This window comes from Poecile atricapillus, chromosome Z (assembly GCF_030490865.1).
Source record: "Poecile atricapillus isolate bPoeAtr1 chromosome Z, bPoeAtr1.hap1, whole genome shotgun sequence".
NCBI classification, from domain to species: domain Eukaryota; kingdom Metazoa; phylum Chordata; class Aves; order Passeriformes; family Paridae; genus Poecile; species Poecile atricapillus.
Window position 1 is genome coordinate 1,169,735 of NC_081289.1, and position 16,837 is coordinate 1,186,571.

Genomic DNA, 16,837 nt, shown 5'->3' on the forward strand with positions numbered 1-16,837 from the left:
GAGAAAAGACCAGGAGAAGGTCTAGGACTGGCTTTGGTGGTGGGAGTGGGAGCTTTTCCCTGGGCTTTCCCAAAAGCTGGTGCTGTTGGAATTGGCTGGCACGGAGCTCCTGGCAGCTCTGATTTCTCCTGGAAGCGATTCCTTCATTTCCAGCGTTGTCAGGAAATGCCGTGAGGGAGCTCCACGCCCTGGCTGGGAGGTGGAGGAGGAACAGAGCCAGGACAACACCAGGCTTGGCCATTCCTCCTTTTTAAAGGTTGTCCTCTAATCCTCCCTGACACTGGTGGCTGGCTTCCTCTTCCCCAGGACTGAGATTAACAAGACAGAGATTATTTTCTCATGTTCAGGCTTGGTTGTTTATTCCTTCCTGATTTGTGATATTACATATCCACAGAACACAAGGAGCTCCACACACTAAAATAGAAAGGTGGAAAAAGGGAGAGCGAAGAATCTCCCCAAGGTCTTTTATATGTCTGTTTATCCAAATATATTTAAATAATTTGATTATTTATCCAATAAATAATCAAGTAATTTGATATAATTACTCCAATTAAAATTGGAGTATAACAAATCCAATAATCAATATAATAATCCAATCATCCAATGCAATGCAATGTTAAGTTATTTCTATCAAAATTTTTTAAAAAATCCATGGAAAACTGTGATCAGAATATGATTGATAGAGCCAATAATCAATAATCAAATAATCAATAATCAAATACCAAGTAAGTTATTTTTCTCATGAAGAATATGACCCCACACCTGTGTTCTGCACTGCAGATTTCTTTTATCCAATCACTCATTATTACCCAAAAACACTTAGAAGAAGAAGATGAAGAAGAAAGGGAAAGTTCTCCATATTGTCTTTGATTTTCTAATATAGCTTAAACCCTAAACTCTTTCTCCCCCAGTGAGTTAAGAAAACTCTATCTACTTACAGACATTCCCAATTTCTCTGATTAAAAGCTGTCTCCACGGTGTTATGTGAAATTCAGCGCTCTCTTGGGTGTCAGGCACCACAGATAAATAAAATGTCTGTTTTCTGTGCTTCTGACCCCAACACCTCCCCTCAGACCATCCCAGGAACCCCAAAACCACCTCGTTTCTGGCCATTCTCATCAGAGGGAAGACACAAATCCCTCAAGACTAACGAGGTCTGGCGGACACCGCTGATTTCACAGTGAAAATCACGGAATTCCATCCCTGGATTTGTGTTTGGTCACAGATGAGGTTGGCTCTCTGTGGTTGTGACCATCAAAATGTGATGTATCAGAAATGTGCAGGTGATGAACCGGGATGTTCCCGCTCTCCTGAAAAACCGCGTAGAGGGTCTTGTGCCGGAACAGGAAAAGCAGGACTGGACAATTTCAAAGGTATAATTCCACTCAAACAGGATTTCATTTTATTAGTAAATGGCCAGTGATTGATTTCTTGCTAAGATCAGTTTTCACTCGCAAATTATCCCAGGCTGCCTCTGCAGGGAAATTGGAATTTATCGAGAGGCGCAGCCGGAAGTTGGGAGCAGCTTTTTAAACAACACATTCCTGAGCACTAAATGCAGAGGAAGTGCTTTTTAATCTGATTGAATCCACCAAGTGAGACCCAGTTGACTGAAAAATCTCCTTCACATCACATCAACCCGGATCATCAAAGGTACTTTTGATCCCTCCCCGCCACGGGCTGCCGATAAATGGAAGGAAATAAATGGAAGTGGGGTTTTCCTTACCCTTCTGGGAGTGAGGAGGAGCTCAGCAGGAGCAGGTGGGAAGTCCTGGGTCACCATCCAGAACCTGCAGCCGCCTCCCAGGACAAAAGTGCCGGTGTGAAGTTGTTTAATGCTGAGAAAATGACTTATTTATGGCAGAGCTTTGAAGCCATTAAACTCCAGATGCTCCTCAGCTTCACAGAAGAGCGGAAGAAAGGCAGGAGGTGTTGCAGGTTTTCTGGAAAACACCTGGAGCAGGATTTCCCTGAAGTGAAAGCACAAGGAGTGGGACCAGCTTGAAGAATGAACCAGATTTTCTCTTTCTTTTTTGGGATTCCCGTGTAGTGCCAGCCAAAGTGCTCCGTGCCGAGTTCCTGTGTGGAGCAGGGCTGTCAGTAAGGAATTGGTGAGCAGAGATCAAACAGAATTTGGGGAAGGAAAACCAGGAGTGTTTTCATTCCTTTGAAAGAAACCAGAAAACAAACCAGAGGGATTATTCCTAAGAGTGTAGGCTTGGCCCTCTCAAATAAATCCTTTAACTTCAAAAAACAAAGCAAATGAAACCAAAATAAATTAAAAAACCCAGGGAGTATCTGATGTCCCCCGAGCTGACTGAGCAACCACGACATCGACTTGTCTCTCCCCTCCTCCATGCTTTTGCTGAGTACAAGGCATGATTTTGGGGGAAATGATGTGAAAAGCCTCAATCTGCAAGAGTGCAAGAGTGTTGTGCAGCCTCAGCAGTCTGTGTGAGAGCTGATCTCTCCGTTTGCCATTGGGGATTCGCTAATTCCTGCGTCTCAGTTATAAAATTTCAGCGTCGTTTATGAAATGTCGTGTTTGTTTTCATGTTGGTGGTACAGAGTGCAGATGAGCTTTTCCCGTTTGGTTTTCCACCCAGAATGACTCACTCTGGATATGAAAATATGAAGGTTGAACCCTGACAATCGGGATAATTAGCAAAGAAGCAAATTTCTTAAGAACGTCAAACCAATTGATCAATTTAAACACAAGATCCTCATATTTGGTGTTTTGGGTGCCATTGGCTGTTCCCACCCTATTTCAGAATGGTGGAATCATGGAATGGTTTGGGTTGGAAGGGATCTTAAAGCCCATCCAGTGCTGTCCCCTTTTTTTGGGACATCTCCCACTCTCCCAGGCTGCTCCAAGCCTCAGTGTCCAACCTGGCCGTGGACACTTCCAGGGATCCAGGGGCAGCCACAGCTGCTTTGGGCAACAGGGAAGAATTTATTCCTTTTGTCTGATCTAAATCTAGCTAATTTCACTTAAAACTTTGCCCCTGCATCCCCCAAGGTCCCTTTCATGGTTGGACCCTAGGAGGGATCCTCTCATGAGCATGCATGAGGTCTTTCAAAATCTCCATATAATTCCTATTTTGCTTCCTTTCAAAATTATTTAAACCACTGAAGAAGCGAGACCCAGCGATTCTTTTATTTATTGCTGATCTGAGCAGGGTTTCAAATTAATGAGATGTGGGCTGAGTTGATAAAAATAGCCTCATGATTTAACATTCCAGAGGATAAATGCTCATCTCCAGGTTCAGTCTGTCTCAGTCGTGTCCGCTGCAGCATCTGAAGCAAAACCTCTCCAGTGGCAAAAAGGTTTAAAATAATTAAAATAATTCCAGGTTTTACCTGTGTAAGGGAGTTTTTTCCATGGTGCTGCTGCTCCTCATGACTTTTTCTGGTGTGGAATTTTTACTTTATCAGCTTTAAGCACCCATTAACCTGGATGGTGTCCGTGGGATTTTTATGGATCGAGTTATGGCTTGCTACAATCACACCACAGAGGCCTTCACTTCAACCCACGTGGGTTTGAATTTGGTGCAGAATTTACGGGATTTGCGACCGATTCCTGTTGCTTTGCGGTGGTTTGAGTGGAATTTCCTCCTGTCTCTGGTGTTCCTCCCGCCACCGTGTCAAGAGCCACCGGTCAGGGCTGGCAGGACCTCAGAGGAACCCCTGACACGCTCATGAAGCAGCTGCACCGTGTGATGAGAGGGACTTTATCCTCATGTTTTTTATAAGCACTTAAAATGGCTTTGAAACTACTTCTGGCTGTCATCCAAGCCTTCTGGACTAAGCCACGGCTACCAGGAAATGTCTTGGCAGTCGCCACCGTGTCATTAGGCTTTCCCTGCGCCTGAAAGCGCTCCGGTTTCGGGGGAAAAACAGGGATCAATGTTCCTTTTCTGGAGTGGTGAATGCTCATCTCTAAAGCAAACCAGGAACAGCTTTCCTTTCATCCCTGTGCCTGGGTCCCTGCTCAAATCCAAGCCCCACCCAGGGATGGTGACACCTTCACCAGTCAAGGTGTTGGCCCACAAAGCCTGGCTTGTGTCCTTTAGGAATAATTTGAATATGGGAACGGCTTCCCAAGGTTTCAGTGTTTGTGGTGTTAGGTGTAGGTCACCTTTGAGTGGAAGGTTTCCTTCCAATGGTGTTGTCCATTTTCTTGGGGTCTTGTCTCCTGATGGACTTTACTGTGCTCTATCAATCATATTCTGATCACAGTTTTCCATGGATTTTTAAAAAAATTTTGATAGAAATAACTTAACATTGCATTGCTCCATCAAGAAAAGCTCTGTGTCTTAGGAAATCTGTTAAGCTGATCCGTAAGGATTTACCTGAAATATTTTTTTCCCACCCATTTTCCTCTGGTGATGGCAAAATTGAGTTTCTTGGAAGGAGGAGGTTAGGGCTGATTGTTTTTCCACCAGAAATTTTCAGTTTGTCTCAATGTACCTCGACATCTCAGTCCCTTCCTCGCTGGCACCGTTTGAACTCCTGCTATTTTTGGATGGCTCTAATATTACAACCCAAGTTGTAAACAGGGTTGGACAACAGCATCATTGGACTCCAGCTGCTTTTTAGGGAGGACTGGGAGTCTGAAGCTAGTTTGGCTTTAGCTGTAGCCTCAGTAGGTTTGTGACGGTCTCACAACAACAATTCTGCTGTTCCTCAGACTGGAATATTCCAACCCTTCCCCAGCACTGCCAATCCCACCACTAAACCATGTCCCCAGGGTCTGTTAGATCCCTTCAGGGATGGGGACTCCAGCACTTCTCTGTTCCACTGTCAACACTTTTGGAGGAGAAATATTCCCTAAAATCCCATCTAAACCTCCCCAGGACAGCTTGAACCCAGCTCCTCTTGTCCTGTGGCTTGGGAGAAAGACAGACCCCCCACACCTGGCTGCAACCTCTTTGTTTGGTCAAAATAACCCTCTTGATGAAATGGTTTGGGTTCCCATGTCTCACATGGCATTCCATGATCTGGTGTCAGTCAGGAGCTGTGATTGCATCACTGTGCTTTACAAAATCAGAATTTTTTTTTTTTGTTTGTTTGTTTATTTTCTTATTCCCTGCTGCTGGTCACCTCTTTCTGCTCTTTACCCTGAGCACAAACAGATTCCCTTTGGGGAATCTGTTTTTAAGGGTTGAGGTTCTAATTCTCCTGTTTGAAAATATCTTAGGGATGTGCCATTTCTTTTCCACAAATGTGCAGCAGGCACAGACTGAAAATATCCCTTTACCTCCCATCCTGGTCCTTCTGCACAGGTCTGTCTTCCCAGTGTGTGCTCCAGGGCCCTGCTGACTCTGTAAGCTGCTGCTTTGCTCGGTGCTTTACCACTGGACACCTTAAATAAATCACTTTTCTGTGATATTTGTGCTTGGGTTCTGATGGCTTTGCCTATTTCTGGACTCTGACTCCAGCTCTGGGCCCCTCCTGACCAGAAAGATTTGGAGGGGCTGGAGCGTGTCCAGGGAATGGAACAGAGCTGGAAAGGGTCTGGAGAATTCCTGAGGGAGCTGGGAAGGGGCTGGAGAATTCCTGAGGGAGATGGGAAGGGGCTCATCCCAGAGAAAAGGGGGATCAGGGGGAATTTCTGGCTCTGCACAACTCCCTGCCAGGAGGGGACAGCTGGGGGGGATTTGGGATCGTATCCCAAGGAACAGGGACAGGAGGAGAGGGAACGGCCTCAGGCGAGGCTCAGGGTGGATATCAGCAGGAATTTCCTCATGGAAAGGGTGGCCAGGGCTAGGCAGGGGCTGCCCAAGGACTCCCTGTCCCTGGGGGTGTCCAAGGAAGGACTGGATGTGGCACTCGGTGCTCTGGGCTGGGGATGGGGGTGTGACTCGACGATCCTGGAGGTCTTTTCCATCCTCAGTGATCCTGGGATTCTCTACTGGCGTCCTCATTCGTGTCCTGAGCTACTGAGGTCACAGGAGACTTTGTGTCACCCTCAGGCCTCTTCCCTGAAATCTGGAACATGACATGGCAAAACCAAGCCCCAGCTTTGACCCTTCAAGGTGTGGGTGAGGGACATGGAACCTCAGGGCTGCAGGAGTCCTGGGGACCTTTCCTCCAGCAGGGATGTTGGTGGCTGGCTGCTGTGCTCTGTTGTGGATTTTCCCAAACCTTTAACCTAAAGTTCCTCTCCTGGCTCCTGGCAGAGTTATTTCCTTCTTGTAGACGCGTAGAGAGGACGTTGAGATGCTTGAGTGCATCCAGAGGAGGCTGGTGAAGGGTCTGTGAGGAACGGCTGAGGGAGCTGGGGTTGTTTATCCTGGAGAAAAGGAGACTCAGAGGAGACCTTGGCGCTCTCTAAACTCCCTGGAAGGAGCTTGGGGTCAGCTGGGGTCAGGCTCTTTCTCCAGAAAACAGCGAGAGGACACAGCCTCAAGCTGCACCAAGGGAAATACAGGCTGGTTTAGGAAATTAGGAAAAAGATTTTTACAGGAAGGGTGATAAAAGAGTGGAATTTTCTGTCTGGGGAGGTGGTGGAGTCACCACCCCTGGATGTGTTTAAAAAAGCCTGGATGTGGCACTGGGTGCCGTGGTTTGGTTGAGGGGTTGGGGCTGGGTTGGACTCGATCTTGGAAGTCTTTTCCAACCCGGTGATTCTGTGGATTCTGTGATTCTGTGATTCTGTGATTCTGTGATTCTGTGGATTCTGTGATTCTGTGATTCTGTGATTCCGTGATTCTGTGATTCTGTGGATTCTGGGATTCTGGGATTCTGGGATTCTGGGATTCTGTGGATTCTGGGATTCTGTGGATTCTGTGATTCTGTGATTCTGTGATTCCGTGATTCCGTGATTCTGTGATTCCGTGATTCCGTGATTCTGTGATTCCGTGATTCTGTGATTCTGTGGATTCCGTGATTCTGTGATTCTGTGATTCTGTGATTCTGTGATTCCGTGATTCCGTGATTCTGTGATTCTGTGATTCTGTGATTCCGTGATCCGCTGTCCCCAGGGGAGGTGATCTCTGTCCCTCGTGCTCACAGCCCGTGCTTTTTGTCCCCTCTTCCAGTGACTCTTGATGGAAGAACACGGAGTGACCCAGGCAGAGCACATGGCTACCATCGAGGCCCACGCCGTGGCCCAGCAGGTGCAGCAGGTGCACGTGGCCACCTACACGGAGCACAGCATGCTGAGCGCCGACGAGGACTCGCCCTCCTCGCCCGAGGACACCTCCTACGACGACTCCGACATCCTCAACTCCACGGCTGCAGACGAGGTCACCGCTCACCTGGCAGCTGCAGGTAAAGCCAGGGGGCTGCTCCATCATCATCATCATCATCATCATCACCAACATCACCTCCTGGTGATGCCTTGGAGTGGCTGCCTAGGACAGAGGCTGGTTAAGAGAATAAAATGGGTGTTTATTTTATTACCTGATGCTGTGAGGGGCTCCCTGGAGCAGAGGCTGGACAAGATTAAGAGAATAAAATGGGTGTTTATTTTATCACCTGATGCTGTGAGAGGCTCCCTGGAGCAGAGGCTGGGCAGAGTTAAAGGAATAAAATTGGGATTTATTAAAGGTGGTACCTTGGGGAGTGCAGGAGCACGGCCGAGGCTCCACCCAAGGTGGACCCTGAGTCAGGAATTTCACACTTTTATAACTTCTGGTCCATTTCCATATCGGGGTTAATTGTCCAATTACAGCTTCAGTTAATGAATCCCCATCATCCCAGACTGCTCCATCAATTTGCTGCTGGTTAAACTTTCTGTGCCCGAAGCTGCAGCAACTCCTTGGTTCTGGGGCTGGGACAGGATTGTTGTATCTGATAATTTGTTGTATCTTGAAAATCTGTTTGATTGTTGTGTCTGAGCTGCGAGGAGAACTCGCTGACACTTTGTGAAGCTCAGCGTTAGGCACTAAAGCAGCGCAGAATCTGGAAAATTCCAAAGCCAAAGCTTGAGGCATCACACCTTGGGCAGTCAGAATCCCTCCAGAGGCTGCAGCCAGGATGGGTGATGGTCATGAGTTTTGCATACACTTATAGGTTTGGTTCATTTACATATCAGGGGTTAATCCTCTAATTCCAGCTTCAGGTGATGAAGTAATTTACTCCAAGTTTTCCCCCCCAGTTCACTTTTGTTTGCATCTCTCGAGGCCTGAGGCTGTGAGGTGTCCTTGAGTTTCAGGCCTAGAGAGGAATTGTTTTGTCTGGATAAAACAGGAGAACAGCAGCTGTCAGGCTATGGAGTTTTAGAGTTATACACTAAAGCAGTGCAGGATCTGAAAAATATAAAAACTAAATCCTGAGGCATCACTGGTCCATCCCACCCACAGGAATATTCCACAGGAAAATGTCCCTGCAGCTTTGAATCCCACATCATTTGTGTGGATCACAGAAGTGCTGGGAATTGCTGGTTTACAAAGCTCCCTGCTAAAACGTTGCCTCAAGTCACAAAATTAAAATACCAAATATGTCAAAGAGCAAAAATTAGTTCAGGCCCCACATAAACAACACTAAAAAATAACCTGGGAGCGCGGCCTTGCTGCTTTTAGGGAGCTCACGTTTTAGGCCTCTCCCAGGGAGATCCACGGAAGATCCTGACATATCTGGACTTGGAAAATACTTCAGAATCATAGATTCCACCCAGTGGAGCCAAAATGTCCTCCAGATTGGCAGAAAAATTATAATTGAAAAAATTATAATTGAAAAATTATAATTGAGCATTGGGAGTCTGGTCTGACTCCGTATCAGGCTTTAAACCAAACCTGTGAGGTTCCACCACCTACCCTGAGCATCCCATGCCCCTTATGAATCTTCCAGCCTCCCATCCTGCAGGGATTTTTATTTTCCCTTCCCTTCTAGCACACAGGATTTTCAGGCCTGGATGGTCTTCAGAAGACTCTGGATTTTTACATTTCTTTCCCATTAGAACAGGTCCTTAATCCCTCAGGAAAGCCTCAGACTCCTGATGCTGCAGCTGAGGTGTCTGAGCAGGATTTGTGGAGCTGTACCTGTTTTCCTCTTCACAGCCACCAGGATCTCCTCAGATCAGTCAAAATCTTGGGAGTTTTTCAGTGTCTTTGGAAGATGAAAACCAGGATTCTGTAAACTTTGGGATGAAGTATGTGATTTTCACCCAGGACTGAGCTGGGATTTGCCAGCCTGGGGAATGGAGAGCAGAGCTCAGGGAGGGATTTGTGTCACCTTCCCTGCTGGGGACACCCTGGGCACCCGTTCCTGGCTGGTGGGGACACGGTGACAACGTCCCTCCTGAACTGATGGCACTGACAGACCCTTTGTACTTTGATTTCCAGGTCCTGTGGGGATGGCAGCAGCTGCTGCTGTGGCAACGGGGAAAAAACGGAAGCGACCTCACGTTTTTGAGTCCAACCCCTCTATTCGGAAGAGGCAACAGACACGTTTGCTCAGGTGAGCACTCACCTGTCCCTGCTGAAACTTTTTCATCTGTTTCTCTGATTCTGCTTGCATTTTTTGCTCCTTGATTTCTCAGCTCCTCTGAGCTGAGATCTTTTGGGGTCCTCTCTCACGGGGAGTCCCGTTTATCTCAGTTCTCCGGGTCAGAAGAAAACTCCAGAGCTCGTTAGGATCTTGTTTCTCTTGTGTTAATTAGGATGTTATCACAAAACAGGTCTCTCCAGACTTTCTGCACAAGTTTAATTCATCTTGTCTCTTTGGCTCACTTTGGTTCTGATGGCACAAAATGGCCCCTGAACTACGCAGTTCTTTTATCTTGATACTTATTTTTATCCAATTAACAATAGACACGTTAATTATTTTTCTTAATGACCCAATGACCCATCACCTGTGTGCTGCACTGTGACATTTTCTGTCCAATCACCTGCTATTACCCAAAAACCTCTAGAAGAAGAAAAAGAAGAAGAGAGAAGGAAAAGAGACAACATTCTAAATCCTCCTATCTTGTTTTTTGCTTTTTAAACTGGTTTAAACTCTGAACTTTTCACCCAGTGACTTAAGAAAAACTTTAATTTACACACTCACACTTTTAACTTTTCTATCTAACTTTAAGAGTTGTTTTCATGTGTCACCATGAAAACATTCCCATCAATTTCATGTTGTATAAAATTCAGTGTTCTCCTGGATCTCAGAGCCAGACATCAAAGGATTTATCTGCCTCACAAAAAAATCCTTTTCTGCTTGATCAAACCATTCTGGGAACAAATTCAGTGGGTGTGTATCCAAATTTCCTTTGCTGTTGGACAAACCCCACGTTGAAGACGCACAGTTTTAGGAAGAATAATCAAGGGGAGATTCCTGCCTGAGCTGAAACATTTTTATTTTGGCTTTTAAAAAGCTTCCTGTGGAGACACCAGAGCTCCACAGCTCTCCAGGTGTTGCATTCCAGGTGCTCTGAGGCTGTTTGCCCACCTGATGGCCCCCGAGCCACACCGGATCTGATGGGATGCAGAAATTCTACATCCTGGAAACATTTGTGAATATTAAAATAATATTGCCTGTTACTGTTCCCTAGATTTTGGAACAAAGCAATTTTTGCTTTTTTGTGCTGTTTGGGATCTCATTGGGTAGTTAATGTTAAAATATTGGGCAGAGTTACTGGTAAATAATAAATACTTGGGAGTGAATTCCCTGCTTTTTACAGCTCCATTCTGGTTTTCCCTCCTTCCCCCAGCTCAGCTGTGTTTATTGAATTTTTTCTGAAGAAAACATCCTTTTCTCCCTTGAAACAGGAATATGTTTTAATAGATGAAGATTAAATTATAATAGATATAGTTAATATTATATATATATCATTATTATAATTATAAAATATATTATATATAACCATAATTATATATAATACATAAAATTATAATTACCTTATTATTATATACATAATATAATATAAAAATATAAAATATAGATAAATAGAAAAACACTAAAATAAAAGATATTAAATATATTATATATATTATTAATGTTTACAATATTATATCTAATATTAAGATTATCTATTAAGAATATAATGTGTTGTTATTATTAAGATTTTAATCTATATTATATATTATTAAGATTATATATAATATAATACATTAATATATATTATTAATTATATTAAGAGTATATATTATATAGATATTATATAATATGATATAGATATTATATATAATGTTATTAATATTAATATATATTATTTATGATATATATGGATGTATTATATAGATTTATATTATATAGATTTATATTATATAGATTTATATTATATAGAATTATATTATATTATATTATATTATATTATATTATATTATATTATATTATATTATATTATATTATATTATATTATATTATATTATATTATATTATATTATATTATATTATATTATATATATCACACAATCTATTTTTAAAGAAATTGCTCAGTGAAGGAATAATTTCTTCTCCTTTCTCTCAACTACTTCATTTTACTACATCAAAATAATGACAAAACATCTTTTTTTTTCCCCTCTCTGTTCAGCTGAACACACATTTGTGCTTGATTTTCACCCCACTGGGAATCAAATTTCAAACCCCTGGCTGTGGGATCAAAGCTGGAGGTGCTTTTTTGGCAACAAAAACTCATTTCAGTCATTTCTGAAATGACCAGGACAAGGACTGAGCTGTCACCTCACGGAGTGCTCAGATTTTTCTGAGGAAAACGCTACTTCTCTCTCTCTCTTTTGGAGTTTCTGCCACCATTTCTGACTCTTGCACTGCTTAAAAGGGAATAAGAGGTAGAAAATATCCAGTGGAACGTTTTAATTCCGAAGGGAGCTGCTGATGGGGCAGGTGTTGGGACACCTGGGTTTCCTGTGCTGAGCTGTTGCAATATTTCCAGCTCTTGCCTGTCCTGTAGCTTGAATTCTTCCAGATCTGGTTTGAGGAGGACTTTGGTGCTGGAGATTGAAATAAATTGGCCAGGAGATGATCTGCTATGATCTGGATGTAAAACAGCCTCTGCCTGCAGGGATCTTTTGATCAATCATTCAGCAAAACACAAGTTTTGTGTCGCTAGGACAGAGTGGAAGTTCAGACTCTTGCTGCCCCAGCTTTGCTGCTCTGGTGATTTCTCTTTTTTCATCAGTGAGAAAATGAGAGAAGGGAGAATAATTGACATTTGAGCTGCTGGGTGACTGCAGGGAGCACAGCAGGCCTGTGGAGAGGAGGAATAAACCCAATACGTGGCCAAGCTGAGCAGCTGGGGCTCTGTTTCTCACCTGCTTTGTGAAAAGGAGCTGGCACTCACAGGGGTTGTGTTTCTGCAGGGCTTTCAGCTCATTCCCTGTTTTTCCTGTGTTTCAGGAAGCTCCGGGCCACGCTGGATGAGTACACCACCAGAGTGGGGCAGCAGGCCATCGTCCTGTGCATCTCACCCTCCAAACCCAACCCTGTCTTCAAAGTATTCGGTGCTGCACCCCTGGAGAACGTGGTAGGTGTCCCTAGGAAAGTGAGGAAAGAAGTTCCTCACCTTCCCTGCAGGTTTTGTTCTGCTCAGGGCAGCCCTGGAAGCCTGGTGAGGATCTGAAGGTCATGTTAAAAACCCCGGAAAACAGAGTTTTTAGGTTTAATGGAATGCAGTGCTGGACCTGGTTGAATCAGTGATTTCAGAGATCTTTTCCAGCCTGAATTTTCCTGTGATTCCCCGACACGAGGGCAGCGCTGAGGTCCTCTCTCCTCTGCAGGAATGTCTGCCTGGAACATCTCACCAGGGGGGAATACCCTGAATTAAAAATCAGAGGGAACAGGTCATCATCACAGAATCCCAGAATCCCTGAGGCTGGAAAAGACCTCTGGGATCATCAAGTCCAAGCTTGGACAAGCAGGGACATCAAGTCCAATCCCCACCTTGTCCCCAACCCAGAGCTCTGAGTGCCACCTCCAGCCTTTCCTTGGACACCTCCAGGGATGGACACTCCAAACCTCCCTGGACACTTCCAGGGCCACCCTTTCCATGGAGAAATTCCTGCTGCTGCCCACCCTGAGGCCGTTCCCTCTCCTCCTGTTCCCTGGGATAAGATCCCAAATCCCCCCTGGCTGTCCCCTCCTGGCAGGGAGTTGTGCAGAGCCAGAAATTCTCCCCTGATCCCCCTTTTCTCCAGAATAAACAACCCCAAACAACAACATGTTTGAGCTCAGCTCTGCTGCCAGCTCCTGCACCTTATTGCAGACCCTGCCCATGACAATTTCTGGCTTCAGAACTTTTTCCTCCCCCAAATTCTTCCCTTGCCAGTGTTACTTCAAGTTTCATCAGCAAAGGCTGAGCCTCGGGGACCTCTGGGCGTTTCCTGCCAGCTGTGCCCCTCTTTGCAGCACCTTGGGGAACGTGGCTGCATCCTGCTCCTCTCCTGCTGCTGCTCACCTTGTTTACCTGAGCCTAACAACTCCCCACAGGTACGCAAGTACAAGAGCACCATCCTGGAAGACCTGGAATCGGCGCTGGCCGAGCACGCTCCGGCCCCTCAGGAGGTCAACTCGGAGCTGCCTCCCCTCACCATCGATGGCATCCCTGTCTCCGTGGACAAGATGACCCAGGTGAGCAGCAGAGGCAGGGGACAAGAGAGGGAATGTTTGGCATCTCAAAGTCACATCCTGGTTTTTTTTTTTTTGTGTGGCTTCTCTCCAGGGGAAGGCTCTGATCTCCTCCTTCCCCTGGGGCTGTGACAGCTCAGGCTGTGGTTGGATGTGGAGCTTTGGTAGTGGTGCTGATTTGCTGATTTTCTCCGTGGAAAGAGGAGAGTTCAGGCTGCTGGGAGCATCCCAGAAAGTGGGAACAGGGAAAATATTTGTTCCAGGCTTTAGGAACAATCTTTAGGTTGGGACACACCTTTCTGTGTCCTGTAGTTCATTCCCTCCTCTGTTTCTTGCTGTGGGTTGGAGCAGAGGGGAGTTTGCCGAAGTTTTAACCCCAGATCAGACCCTGAGCGAGATATTTTTGTTGGAGACAGGGAATTACCTGCCCTGGGCACGTGGGAATTCCCTTTCTCTCCAGGTCCAGCCCCTTGCTGACCTCACTGCTGGGAGAAAGTGCCGGGGACTCCCCAGGGAAGCTTCATCTGCAGGGAAATCTCCTTCCCCAGGGATGCAGGACCTGAATTCAGGCAGGTGTGTCCTGCAGGAGGCTCTGAGGGTTGTAATTTGAAATATCAACACATTTCAAATGCTGAAAGGCAATTTTTTTCCCGAGGGAGCAGCGAGATGGAAAGTGCAGCACACAAAGTGGTGTTGGAGCAGGGCAAAGATGTGCAGATTTTTCTGTGCTCTGCAGAGGTCACACCCTGCTCAAAACACCATTTCTTAGTGGAATCAGACAAGCTCACACTCATAATAAAATTTCATTAAGCTCACCGTGCTTTGGCTGGTCCAGATCATTTTCCCAATCCCTGACAAATAAGACAAAAATGATTTCTTGGATTTTTAAACTCCTGTGAAAGGTGGCACCTGCAGGAGCAGCTTTTGTACCATGGAAATGTTTTTTTCTCCTCCTTGTCCTGCAGGGCCTTTGCTCAGCCAGCCCAAAGTGCTGATGTAGAACCTCTGATTTCAAATCCTCTCCTGCTGCTTTATGGTAGAAAAACAAAGATCTTTTTTAGGAATGGCCCTCATCGTTCCAGCACAGTGAGGTAGCTCAGAAGAGTTTTGTGGAAAGGTTTCTCCTGAGCTGTGCACAGAGGTGTCATCATTTATTGTGGAAATTCCGATTCCCAGAGCTTCCAGTATAATTATTTGTATTTTCTGCTAAAAAATCAGCTTTTTTTTGCAACCAAGTTGCACAAAACCCTGCTTAAAACTGAAACAAAAATAAAAATATATATATAAATATAATTAGGATGGCAGGGACTGGAAAAATGAGGCCTCTGCTTTCAGCAGGTGCAAGCAGGCAGGTGTAGAGGTGTCATCAGTGAGGAGGTGAAAATAACTCTCCTTTTAATTGCTCTGCTTCCCCAGTGGTCTGGAGGGAAATAAAGCCTTTATTTGCCTGGGCAAAGATGTTTCTCTCACCTTGGGCTGGGCAGGAAAACCTGTGTTGCAGTGGGATTTTCAGCCTTCACAGGGGGTGAATCTTGGTGTTTTCTGGACTTTGGTGACAGCTGAGTTTGTCCCTCAACTCATTCTCTGTTGCTCCTTGATGTGATTGAGGAGTAAAATTGGATAATCTGAGTTTAACCAAGCTGAGTTCAGTGCTTCAGTCAGCTCTGACTGTGATTTGTCCTTTAATCTGACTTCTTGTTTTTTTTTAAAGCCCCCATGATTTATTTATTTACTTATTTATTTATTTTAGTTATTGCAGGAGGTAGTAAAAGTTTTTCTGGGCCTCTCAAAAATCACGGTGGTGCCTCTTCAGCTCCTGCCAACTTCTCTCCTGCTCTCCCAGCTGGGCCTGGTTGTGCTTTGGGCTGCTGCATTTGGGAATGGGATAGCTGAGTACCATTAATTCTTGAATTTAACGTGAAAAGTTAAAACTCTGAGTGTTTTAACTGTGTCAAAGGGTGGCAAAGAAACATTTCTCACACCTTCTCCCAAATCCTCCATCCTCGAGCTCACCTGAGCCCTTCCCAAACTACCAAGGGCACAAAATGGAAGGTGCTGCTGGATATTTTTTTTTTCAGCACAAATTTGATTTTTTGGATGTTGGTGTCAGCAGAACAGTGGCTGAATGTTCCCACCTGAGGGATGTGGGGGACATTACCTGTGGCAGAGCCCCCTGGGCTCGTTAGGGCACTAATTAGCCAAGTCCTCTCTCCCTGACAGTGCTGCTGATTGTCTCCCCCGTGGATTAAAGACAAACCCTCCTTAACAAGTACCTTGAGTAGCTTGAGCCCTCAGCTCCCATGGACCAGTAATTGATCCAGCTGGAAACAAGGAGCATTGCTGATGAGGGAAGGAGATTTTTAACTGTTTTTGCACCAAGCAACTCAAAAAAAAAACCCAAAAAATGAAAAAAACCCAACCACTGCTAGCAGGTTTATTTGAATCAATTATTGGGCAGAGTTACTGCTAAATAATAAATCCTTGGGAGTGAATAATAATAATAAATCCTTGCCTTTTGCAGCTCCATTCTGGTTTTTCCTCCTTCTCCCAGCTCTGCTCACTCAGAGTTGAATAAACCCCTGTTTATTGTAGTGTTTCTGGAGAACAAATTCTTTCCTCCCTTGGACTATGAGCAATATATTTCTAAATAAATTCCTCTGTGGAGGAATTATTTCTCCTCCCTTCACCAGGTTTCAGCCAGGGAACCTGGAGCATGTCAGGGTGAGTGTTGGGGCTCTGCAGTGGAAGGTGGATCACGGACAGGATGGCAAAAAGGTGCTTTGCTGCATATTCCATGTGTAATATGGAAAAAGCAGCTTGAAATGAGTTCAGGGATCAATGGATGCAACATCCTGCCTCTCTCCAGAGAGGGGAACAGAGCTGGGGATGCTGGAGCACCGGGAGAAGGGTCTGGAGAATTCCTGATGGAGATGGGAAGGGTCTGGAGAATTCCTGATGGAGATGGGAAGGGTCTGGAGAATTCCTGAGGGAGCTGGGAAGGGTCTGGAGAATTCCTGAGGGAGATGGGAAGGGGCTGGAGAATTCCTGAGGGAGATGGGAAGGAGCTGGAGAATTCCTGAGAGAGATGGGAAGGAGCTGGAGAATTCCTGAGGGAGATGGGAAGGAGCTGGAGAATTCCTGAGGGAGATGGGAAGGGTCTGCAGAATTCCTGAGGGAGATGGGAAGGGTCTGGAGAATTCCTGAGGGAGATGGGAAGGGGTTGGAGAATTCCTGAGGGAGATGGGAAGGGGCTGGAGAATTCCTGAGGGAGCTGGGAAGGGGCTCATCCCAGAGAAAAGGGGGATCAGGGGGAATTTCT

General features: G+C 45.3%; 1 protein-coding gene across 3 annotated transcripts in view; it reads left to right on the forward strand.

Moving 5' to 3' along the window:
* The window catches only part of NRF1 (nuclear respiratory factor 1), a 64,895-nt gene that overhangs the window by 9,289 nt on the left and 38,769 nt on the right, over positions 1 to 16,837 (forward strand). For all 3 annotated transcript variants that reach the window (XM_058865256.1, XM_058865258.1, XM_058865257.1), the window contains exons 2-5: positions 7,044 to 7,275; positions 9,291 to 9,405; positions 12,292 to 12,418; positions 13,381 to 13,521. In XM_058865256.1, the coding sequence (XP_058721239.1) occupies positions 7,053 to 7,275; positions 9,291 to 9,405; positions 12,292 to 12,418; positions 13,381 to 13,521 (606 nt within the window). In that variant the 5' untranslated portion in view covers positions 7,044 to 7,052. The remainder of the gene's footprint in view (positions 1 to 7,043; positions 7,276 to 9,290; positions 9,406 to 12,291; positions 12,419 to 13,380; positions 13,522 to 16,837) is intronic.